Source organism: Onthophagus taurus, chromosome 11 (assembly GCF_036711975.1).
Source record: "Onthophagus taurus isolate NC chromosome 11, IU_Otau_3.0, whole genome shotgun sequence".
Taxonomy (NCBI): Eukaryota; Metazoa; Arthropoda; class Insecta; order Coleoptera; family Scarabaeidae; genus Onthophagus; species Onthophagus taurus.
The window spans coordinates 7,930,030-7,942,252 of NC_091976.1; the positions used below are offsets into that span (position 1 = coordinate 7,930,030).

Consider the following 12,223-nt stretch of genomic DNA (forward strand, 5'->3'; position numbering starts at 1 on the left):
AGCGATCTTAGCTTCCTTTGCTGAGGCATAAAACCTCTTTAGTTTTCTTTTGCGACGGAGTTACCAAAAAAAGGCTAAAAAACAAAAACAAGGCTAGCTTTGAGTCTTCCCATGTATTAATTACCAGTTTTAAGTGGATTTTGTAATCCACAGCCTGGTTGGGGTCCAATACAGGGCGTCCTCGCTGATTCTAGGCTGGCTTGTCTACCTTTTTATTAACCTTGATGTCTTTATGATCTGGCACCCACCATAGAGTAACTTCATCGTCCCTGGCGAGTTTTCTCGGTCACACGTGTAGGCCTGAATTGCCTTTAGCCGGCTTGACTGTGCGTAAAAATGTTTATCTATGCCAATTTCTGTCCCTTTCCTAGGTTTAAAACGGTGCACAAGTTTGTGGTAAGAACATCTGCTTGAAAAATGGTTGTATCCGAACTTTGTGGCCACTGAATGCGGCTATTTGCTCCACTAATGTCCATACCTACTCCGAATCCAATTGTGTTTGAAGCATCGGTGTACCAAGCAAGGGCTCCTTTATTGAATTGGGGCTCACCCTTCGTCCATTCTTCCCTACTTCTAAATACGACCTTATATGACTGGTCGACATATTCTATCGGTATATGATCCGTTTTAACTTCAATTAAGTGGTTTAGACATAGGTCCCTGAGGTTTTCGAAATATCCCCTGAGGTTACCCTGCATCAATTTTAGTGAAGAGCACGTCTTCAGTGATAAGGAACTTAAAGCTGCCTCCTTTTGTATATACTCCACTGATGAAGTGGTGTGAGACCGAGTAGGTTGGGTTTCTACACGGTTATTGCCTCTAATAATATCGTATATAGCTTAATGTTGATAGATTCACTATTGCAATCCTTTTTGTTAGTGGCAATTAGATTTCGATGGAATTTTCGATAGTTTCGCTGTTCATTGTGAGAAGCCAGATTGGAATTATTTCTATTAAATCTTGTTAATAAATGTAAATGCATTATAGTGTGGCAGAACTGGCATATATTATGTAAAACTATTTTGTTTCTACCGGATTTGTGTTATATTTGATAAATCTAATAGAGAATGATGAATTGATGTAGAAAGCATTACAGGTACAATGACGAAATCAAAAACGATGGTAAACGAACTGCAGACCCGTACATTATTAGATTAGAAACAACGTCAAGAGACACCGGGTCGTGTTACCGGGTCACGATTACTCATGCTCTAAAACTACGACCAATGTAATAAATTTTGGCACTTCCTAATAAATCATGGGATAGAGGCCATAGAATTAAGCAAAATGGATGTATCCGGATAGTTAATAGATTATAAGAACAACTATGTACTTTATAGTACGTAGTCGACTAAAAAATAGTATTATATTTTCGAGAGGAATACTTTCCTAAGATTCCATTACTCTTTGTGCTTGTTGCACCCGAAGTATTTAATATCCGCAAATACAACAACGATGTTTTAGCGAGAAATTGGAATTTGATGTTTTTTTACGATTGATCTTAGAGGACGGCTTATTATTTTATTAGAGCCATCTATAATATTATTGTTAATTGAATTATGATTAATAAGAAGAGTCTAACTTAAAACAGAATTTAATTTCACGTAAAAAGATTGTATTGTTTAATTTTGAATCAAATTGTGATTTTGCGTTAATTTTCATTGTAATGGCGTGTGTATAATCCTAAAGTACTTATTACTTGGCAAAAATACCACGACATAATCATTTTTCCGACATCGAAATGCAAGGCATAAATAAATAAGCATGTTATTTGCTCAAACAAGTTATAATCGGCAATTGTGTCTTGCGTTTCATGGCTGCCGCTTGTAATTGTCGTTTATTTATGGTTTTTGATTGTTAAGAATTTTAAGAAATAAATTGCCTTAAATTATTTAAACACAAATAACTATAAAACAGTCGGTTTAAACAATGTAAATAAGAATACCTTTTTGCGTAAAATTAAAATATCATTCATATTGTGTGTAAAGTTTTATTAATAATAATTCAAATACTAAAAAATGATGAATCGCTACAGTAAAACTGGAGTTTTCTGTTATTAATCACAAAAAAGTGTGATTACTGTGTGTGTATCTAGACATAACTTAATTATTTATGTGCTAAGACGAAATAGCCTTACAATATTTGTAGAGAGGCTTTGAAGGCGCGATGAAATCCTGTTTGTTGGAAGTTTGTCTAATTTGGACCACTTGAAGAAGAAAAATGAAGTAGCTGAAAAGAGCAGGGCTCATCTATCCTGTTCACAAGCCAAATTCTAGAAGCTTTGTTATTTCCACGTAGGTTATTTTGTCCACCCATGAAATCATCAGTATTCTTCGATGTATCCATAGCACAAATGTCTACTATCTCCTTACGTCAATTCCTTTCACAGCACTGATAGCACGTAATATCTCACCATTCGTATTTTTAATTCAAGGCCTCTTCTTAGACCTTGGCAATAGAAAAGCCTCTTCATTTCTATAAATGTACTTTTTGCCCGTTCGCTTGTAATTCGTATTTCTTGAGAGCTATTGTTGTCCTCATTTCAGTTGTGTCTAGATACTTGCATTCTTACCCTTTCATTAGGTTGATTCTATACATATGCTTTTGTTCAATGATGAGAAAACATAGTTGCAGATCAAAAAATGCTGGTCACAAAATACTACATGCAACAAACGTACTAACATAAACAGACAAAACAGCTTTACAACTCTTCATGTTGACTTTCAGCAATGAAGGGAGTATCAAAAAAATTTACGAAATTAAAACAACCCGGGAAAAGAAAGTTGATATCGAAGCGGTAAGAAAATCAAAATTAGTTCACCAGTGCAAAAGGTTCAAGCCTTTGGGTATACACAACGGTTCTGCAGGAAAGAACCGAAAATCTAAGCCTAAATAAAGGAGAAGCATATACTGTGAATTATAAAGGTTGCAGAATAGTCCTTAAAGATCAACCAAATATAAAGAGCACCAACTACGGCTCTAAATCAGCCATTTCAAAAGCATAACAATGAATAACGATAAAAAAGTATAACGCGGAGTGCCAATAGTTTACTTCAACACCAACAGGAACTCCCAATGTACCCACTGACTTAAAGAATTGATGTGTGTTTAATATCAGAAACGCATGTCACGACATGGGGGTGCGTGCAGTTATAGTCAAGGAAAGTATCTTCTACAACGAAGATGGAAGTTACGAAAACATAAGTAACCTCGGTCAAAATTAGAACTAAGCGTAATACGCGAAACCTAACATTTACTGCCCGCCAAAATCTCCAACCCATTACATGTTAATGAAGGGATCAGTATTGGGCCCTCTTCTGTTTATCATTTATACGTCCTTGTTGCATAATTGTTTCAAATATTGTAATGTCCACATGTACGCGGATAACACTCAACTGTACTACGGTTTTCCATTTAATGATTATGAAAATGCTGTAAATAAAATTAATTGTGATCTTCAGAGACTGTCAGTTTATGTACGTGAACATTTTTTGTTTTTGAATACCGCAAAGTGTGCTGTTCTTTTGTTTGGAAATTAGAAACAAGTTCAGCAACTACTATCGCTGGTTAAAATCAGTGTTGACAATAATGTGATTCCTATATCACTACAGGAGAAGAATTTGGGTCTTATTATTGATAATACATTTTGATATTTTTCGCATATTTCAAGACTTATAGGTGTGAGTTTTCTAAACCTGAAGGTTTTGTATCCTTTTAGGAATGTTTTCAGCATCACGCTTAAGACAATTTTATGTGAAAGCACTGTGCTGTCCATTTTTAATTATTGTGCTCCAGCCTTCGGTCCTTGTTTCGACGTTGCTGACATGTCTAGGATTCAGCGTGTGCAAAATGTTTGTATGCGATACATTTTCGGCATAAGAAAATATGACCATATAACTTATAAATTGAAGGACCTTGGATGGCTTAATATGAGGTCTCGTATTAAAATGCTATCACTTACACTTTATCACAACATGATGGTTGGTAGCAATCCACCTTACTTATCTAGAAAGATTTATTTTAGAGGTGACTTGCATAGTGTCAACATCAGAAATAGAAATGTTATAAATCCTCCTAAGCATAGGACCACCCTTTTTGACCGATTCTTTATCTACAGTGTGTATTCTCTATAGAACTCTATCCCAGATTATTTAAAAGTTAGGCGTGGCCGTGCGTTTAAGTGTTTGCTGTTTAATTACCTTTTCAACATGCAGTGATTTTAACATTCAGGAACATCTCGGAAGGTTATTAAATGTATGTTATGCTGTTTGATAGCATTAGGTTTAAATTTTGATTCTTTAAGATCGATAATTTAGGGATAATACGGAATCTTAGCTTTAAGTTCTTTTTAGGTATTTTCTGGCCTGTTTTGATAGCTTTTTTTAATTTAAGGTTGGGGTGGAAGAACAGTAATGGTTTTTTGGCCATGGCACTGAATCAGCGACCTTATGATTCTTCAGCATTTATTATTGTTAGTTTCCTTTTGTTTTTTTTTTTTAATTTAATTAGCATTAATACAGTTTTTGTTTTTGTATATACGTATTGTTGAAGAATAAACCATTATTATTATTATCTAATTTGAAAAACAAGGACAACTAATCTCTTCTTAGCGCCTAAGAGATAAATATTCTTGGTGGACACTTTAATGGCAAACATATTCACCTTCACAAAGGTAGAGTATTATAAAGCAGCTATATCAGAATACTAAATTGTGATGAAATTCTGATTTCACTCAATTAGAAAGATCATATATTCGCCAACTGACAGAAATAAAATTACCTACCTACCAGATTTCTTTATTAGTAAACGTATCGCTTCAAATTTTACGCATGTGAAAGGAGGGCTAGATTGGGCAGGCGATTACTGCACCATAATACTCACATTAACACTCCAATAGTCGCATGTCATCTAAGAGATGACTAACCCGTTAATACTTTTGCATCATAGAAAAATATATATATATATATATATATATATATATATATATATATATATGTTTTGCATGCATTGAAAAGTCATCTAAGAGATGACATAGACAGTCTGCCTGGACTAACAGGTTAGTCCAGGCAGACTAAGAGATGATATGCGGCCACTCTGGTAGTAACCGGAGGCGCAACTACTGGAGTGTTAAGTATCCAAAACTTACTAATTAGTATACTGCTTGGAGTCATTTTAAAGAAGAAATATCTAACAAAATTCGGCTTAATATTCATCTAAAAAATGTAGAGCAACTTGATAAGGAGGCTGATGGTTGAAAACTAATCGTTGACATCCAACGAGCTGCTTGGACAAGTACACCAGAGTTTACAAGAAAAGCCACAGGCAATAATTATCTAATTGATTTTCGCAACATAGTTGCTGAAAAAAGGACAACATACATCTCGGCTAAGAAAAGAAAGAAGATATTACCAATAAACTGTGGTCGCGTTAGACCAAGTGAACTCATGGACTAAAAACTGAAATATAAAATTAAACGAAATTAAATCGATGCACGTGAACTTTACAAAGAAAAATGTGGAATACCTGTCGATGACAATTAATAACAACGTTAATCCATATACAAATACTACCAAATATTTAGATATGACTTTTGATGCTAAATTACGATGGTAAGAATTAGAACTAAAATCTGTGCTGACAATGATAATATCAATATTATACAATGGTTCTAGAACAAGGTATTAAAGGACGTTGTAAATGCACCTTGGTGGATAAAGAATAGCGACCTACACGGAGATTTTGGGGTAGCTACGCTGAAAGAAAAAAGTCTGAAGTATAACGACACATGCTAGTACGCAGATTTCAAGTAACTAATCCGTTTAAGTTGGTGGGTACAAAGCGGTTAAATTATTTTCTAGTACGATAGCAATATATTCAATGTAAGGCATCAGCAAACGTAGAAAGATAGGTTAAAGATAAATTACTCATTAGTAAACAGACTTATTGTAATATCGTGAGCTCTTAGCATCTATATGTATGCTCGTATGTTCCTGCTAAAAGAAGCGTATCGTCGGCATACCTTAAACTATTTATTGCAATGCCGTTAATTTTAAAGCCTATATCTTGGTGATTAAGTTCCTTATTTACTATGTGTTCTGAGCACAGATTAAAAGGGGTTGGTGGTAGTATACATCCATGACGCATTCCTCTCATTATTTCTATTTCTTCACGTGTCATGTCTTCTACTGGCACAGCTGCTTTTCGCCCGTAGTAGAGATTTGAAATAATTCTTATGCCTGGAGGTCTATCTTTTTCTTTATTAGCGTTTACTTTAGTTGGTCGTATCTAACTCTACCGAGGACTGGTTCTGCTTTATGTTTAGGCATGTTTGTGCAATGCTATTAAGTGAAAACAGTGCTTTTATTGTTCCTAGGCCTTTACGGATTCTATGTTGTGTATATGGTATTTATTAGTTTTACCAGACTATGAATCTGGTCATCCTCTATCAATTAAAGATTTTTTTTAATTTCAGCTGCTCTTCTAATAATTTAATTCATAAAAAATTTGGTTAAAAATTTTTGACATAAAAGGGGTAAAGATGTTAACAGAAACGATGTAACTTTTCTCATTAAAATACAATATTTTACTTCAAAAACTCGGTATCCTGCTACACGATTACAATATTTAACTTTATTTTCTTTTTTCTATTTATTATTCGTATCTGCACGAATATAACTATGTTTTACCTTTTATGACTCAATGTAAATTAGATAAATTAGATGATAAAGAGCGTGATTCAACACGCTTGTCAATGTACTCTGTCCTGTAATCTTAAAAATTAGCAAATAAATGCGATAAACATGACTTTATTATCACTTAGTCATATGCGAAATTGAATTTAATTTCAACACTTTTAGTGAACTATTAACATTTTCAATTATTACCTAATTTAGATAATATTTATCAATTAATAAGTGGAACATTTTGAAAATTTAATACTAATTTTATTTGAAGAATAATGTTTTAAATCAAAACTTTTTTATTTGCAGAATTAAGTCAAGCACAAAGAACATTTGCAAAATGTCTACAAGGATTCACATTCGAGTGCATAGGAAGCACACAAACGGACGATGAACGTGTAATTTGCAAGTCACTTGAAGAATTCAGCAAACTGATCAGCGCCATTGAAGACGAACGAGATAGAATGGTAAATTAACCATCAATAGAATCTATTTTCATTTCATTTTATTTTTTAATTAACCACAACACATTTTTATTCTCTTAAACGCGTGGAATTGAACCGCCATATGACAAGCGGAAGTTATATCGTATAAGAAAACGTATTTCTTCTTTTTTTCTGTACCAAACTCCAGATGTTTCCGTTGGTATTCGGTATTCTTCACGTTGGAATGTTGTATAAAGAGAACCGTTTAGTTATAATCTAAACAAAACTTATAAACACAACTTCCTTATTTCATTTTTTTTCAACGTTAATCTTTCTATTAAGATTTGTATCATAAATTTGGGATAAATCGAGGTGCTATGAATTACGAGATAGAATTATATTTTATAAATAACGAAATAGACTGGTTATCTTGCAGAGGAAGTGGAGAATGTCTTCAATCTAGTTCAATTCGAGTACATTAAAAACCTTTAAATTGAAGTGTTATTGTTTCGATACGGTTTCGTTATCATCGTTTAATGGGGGTCAATTCGATCGATAACTATTTATGATTTATTTTGCTCTAAGATTCTCTTTCAAGTAGTAAGAGACTTCTTGAACAATCGTAATTTCAACACTTTCTCTTGTGAAAATAGGATGAGTCACGCCAACCTTAGACAATTTCATCCTACGTATTCTAACTTCAGTAATTTTCATTTTTTTAAGGATCAATCCATAAAATGAAATGTATGTCACATCAAAAACGAATTTAAAAAAGGACACCTGTATTGTTAAAAATTGTTGAGTGAGATAATAATATTGAAGAATTATGATATGATATGCATATTAAAAAGTATCTTAAAGATAAAGTACCTATTAGATAATATTTTGAAATTTATGTGGAAAATTATAAAAGGAAAAATTGTTAAACTTGTAAATCAAAAATAATCCGAAATTTTGAAAAAATCCTATCGATTTTGTTTTTATGAATTATGATAAGATAGGTATGTAAAAGTGTAGCTTGAAGATTCTAGTTTATGGTATGGTATATAAACTATAAGATAACATTGCTGAAATTGCTATTAAAAACTTATTAAAGGAGAAGTTGTCAAACTTGTAAATCAAAAATAATCCGAAATTTTGAAAAAATCCTATCGATTTTGTTTTTATGAATCATGATATAATATATACAGGGTGTCCCAGCGAGACCGGTCATTAGACGTTTCTGGGGTTCTGGCCAAACAAAAAATTTGAGAATACAGACTTAAGTATTATCAATTACGTTCTCTTCATCTAAAATATTTTCCGATTTCTAGCACTTCCGGTTATACCGGAAGTCGCCACCTACTTTATTTTTTTAAATGGAACACCCTGTATATTTTTACATATTTGGATTTGTCTGTTTTGAAGGTTTATAAATAACTTTACTTTTTGCAATTTGAACCAGCAATTCTCGAGTTATTCGAATTTTTCTAGAAAAATTTGCTCCAGCAGACATTTGTTCAAAAAGTCATAGAACACTCAATTTTTGAGATATCAATTTAGGATTCAGAACACACTTAAACAACATGATGGAGTATGTTTTGGTGCCGAGAACGGCTGTCTAGATCGTTTGGTCACTTTACTATGACACGTTAACTTTTCGAAATTTGGAAGCACCATAACATCATTTTTTTAAATGGCACCCCCCATATTTTATTACTTAGTCGTCTTCGGCGACTCATTTTACATCTTTTATATTCCATATATCCTATGCCTAACATTAATAGTTTGAGAAATAATTAGGGTTTTTTGAAAAATGCTCACATATCATATGGATATTAACCTAGTGTGCCATGGAAAACAAATGTTTAATGACTTATTGATAAACGTCAAAGTCTAATTTAGGTTGTTTGATGCTTGTGAGTCTAAAACCAGTTAAAATGGATATTAATAACGTAAATAATGTTTATACAAATGAAGAAATCCATAATTTATTTTTTGTGCACGAAAAGTGCGACAAAGTTCTTAGTAGAACTTGCAGAATGTTTAATGAAAATTATCCACATTTATCTCCGATGACAAAAGGTAAATTTAGAGGAATAGAAGCAAATTTTTGCATTTTGGACGAATTAATCACTTGTTAAACTGACCAAAAAATGTAGTAGATAATGCAACGGAAGAGGTGAATACCTTGACTTAATTCGAGCCCAGTCCCAACACCTCAATTCGAGCTGCCAAAGAAGATCTGGGAATCATACTACGAACTTTGTCGCGCTTTTCATGCAAAAAAAATAAATTAAGAATTTCTTGATTTGTATAAATATTACTTTCGTTATTGTTATCGATTTTAACTCGTTTCAGTACTAATATTAAGGGACATAACAGATAATTATTAGCTCACATGCATCAAGTGACGTAAACAAGTGAGTTTCTGACAAGAACTCATTGAGAAGGCTTGTTTTTCATGGCACACTAGGCTAAATATCCATATGATATGTGTGCATTTTTCAAAAAACCCTAATTATCTCCCAAACTAATAATATTAGGTATGGGATATAAAAGATGTAGAATGAGACAACGAAGACGACTAAAAAATAAAATATGGGGGGTGCCATTTAAAAAAATGAAGTTATGGTACTTCCAAATTTTGAAAAGTTAACGTGTCATAGTAAAGTGATCAAACGTTCTAGACCGCAGTTCTTGGCACCAAAACATACTCCATCATGTTGCTTAAGCATGTTCTCAATGCTAAATTGATATCCCAAAAATTGAGTGTTTTCTGATTTTTTAAACAAATGTCTGCTGGAGCAGATTTTTCTAGAAAAATTCGAATAACTCGAGAACGACCGAATCAAATTGCAAAAAGTAAAGTTATTTATAAACCTTGACAACAGACAAATCCAAATATGTAAAAATATACAGGGTGTTCCATTTAAAAAAATAATGTTGGTGGCGACTTCCGGTGTAACCGGAAGTGCTAGAAATATGAAAATATTTTAGATGAAGAGAACGTAATTGATAATACTTAAGTCTGCATTCTCAAATTTTTTGTTTGGCCAGAACCCCAGAAACGTCTAATGACCGGTCTCGCTGAGACACCCTGTATGTTAAATTTAAGTTTTCTAGTTTGTGGTATGATATAAAAACTATAAGATAATATTATTGAAATGATAGGTATGTTAAATTGAAGATTAAAAATTCTTATTGAAATTTCCAGGAAACAGTAAAGAAATTGAAAGTAAGAAATTGTCAAATATATAAATTAATAATAACACAAAATAGATGCAGTAGTTCCTCAACGATGGGTAGAATTTTGCAATTTTATTTTGGTTCACATGGAAGAAAATCAATGGTTGTTATGCAGGCAGTGATTGAAACACCAGAAAGATCAATAGTACAAATTGCTGAAGTTAGCGCGTCTACAGTAAAAAGGATTTTAAAATGTAACAAGTTTATAGAATTCAAGCCAAAATTTGTCACTAATTGCAAAATCTGGATTTTGATTCTTGATTATTATTTTTGGTTTTGGTCCAATATCCTATTAAACCTTAGACGCAAAATGTTTTTTCAACAACACGGTTCCCCAGCGCAAATAACACGTGATATACGAAATTATTTGGATAATTTATTTAATACTACTAATTATGTCCGAATTTTGTGAAAATTCGAAGTGTAATTATACAAATTTTCAACTTTGTATTTTTACTTATACCAATATATTTAACCTTCAATTTATTATATCATGATTCTTAAAGGTACAGTTAGTATGATTTTCAAAAATTTCGAATTTTTGATTTATAAATTTGACGATTTCTCCTGTAATATTTTTTTCCTGAAAATTTCCATAATATTGTCTTGTAGTTTTTATATCATATTACAAACTAGAATCTTTAAGCTTCAATTTAACATACATATCATGTCATGATCGTTAAAAATGCAGTCGATACGATTTTTTTAATATTTTGTATTCAATTTGATTTATAAATTTGACAATTTCTCCTGTAATATTTTTTTCCTCAAAATTTCAATAATATTGCCTTATAGTTTTTATATCATATCACACTAGAATCTTTAAGCTTCAACTTAACATACATATCATGTCATGATTCTTAAAAATGCAGTAGATAAGATTTTTGAAAAATTTTGTATTAAATTTGATTTATAAATTTGACAATTTGTCCTTTAATATTTTTTCCTGAAAATTTCAATAATATTGTCTTATAGTTTTTATATCATATCACAAACTAGAATCTTTAAGCTTCAATTTAACATACATATCATGTCATGATCGTTAAAAATGCAGTCGATACGATTTTTTTAATATTTTGTATTCAATTTGATTTATAAATTTGACAATTTCTCCTGTAATATTTTTTTCCTCAAAATTTCAATAATATTGCCTTATAGTTTTTATATCATATCACACTAGAATCTTTAAGCTTCAACTTAACATACATATCATGTCATGATTCTTAAAAATGCAGTAGATAAGATTTTTGAAAAATTTTGTATTAAATTTGATTTATAAATTTGACAATTTGTCCTTTAATATTTTTTCCTGAAAATTTCAATAATATTGTCTTATAGTTTTTATATCATATCACAAACTAGAATCTTTAAGCTTCAATTTAACATACATATCATGTCATGATTGTTAAAAATGCAGTCGATACGATTTTTTTAATATTTTGTATTCAATTTGATTTATAAATTTGACAATTTCTCCTGTAATATTTTTTTCCTCAAAATTTCAATAATATTGCCTTATAGTTTTTATATCATATCACACTAGAATCTTTAAGCTTCAACTTAACATACATATCATGTCATGATCCTTAAAAATGCAGTAGATAAGATTTTTGAAAAATTTTGTATTAAATTTGATTTATAAATGTGACAATTTGTCCTTTAATATTTTTTTCTGAAAATTTCAATAATATTGTCTTATAGTTTTTATATCATATCACACACTAGAATCTTTAAGCTTTAACTTAACATACATATCATGTCATGATCCTTAAAAATGCAGTAGATACGATTTTTTTTAAATTTTGTATTAAATTTGATTTATAAATTTGACAATTTGTCCTTTAATATTTTTTTCCTGAAAATTTCAATAATATTGTCTTATAGTTTTTA

At 31.4% G+C, this 12,223-nt stretch overlaps 2 protein-coding genes across 3 annotated transcripts in view; one reads left to right on the forward strand and one right to left on the reverse strand.

Annotated features, from left to right (window-relative positions):
• LOC111421684 (nucleolin-like) overlaps window positions 1–12,223 on the reverse strand; it is a 376,547-nt gene that overhangs the window by 55,617 nt on the left and 308,707 nt on the right. The window lies entirely within an intron of this gene.
• LOC111428108 (GTPase regulator associated with FAK) overlaps window positions 1–12,223 on the forward strand; it is an 84,473-nt gene that overhangs the window by 30,511 nt on the left and 41,739 nt on the right. For both annotated transcript variants that reach the window (XM_071200562.1, XM_071200563.1), the window contains exon 2: window positions 6,990–7,147. In XM_071200562.1, the coding sequence (XP_071056663.1) occupies window positions 6,990–7,147 (158 nt within the window). The remainder of the gene's footprint in view (window positions 1–6,989; window positions 7,148–12,223) is intronic.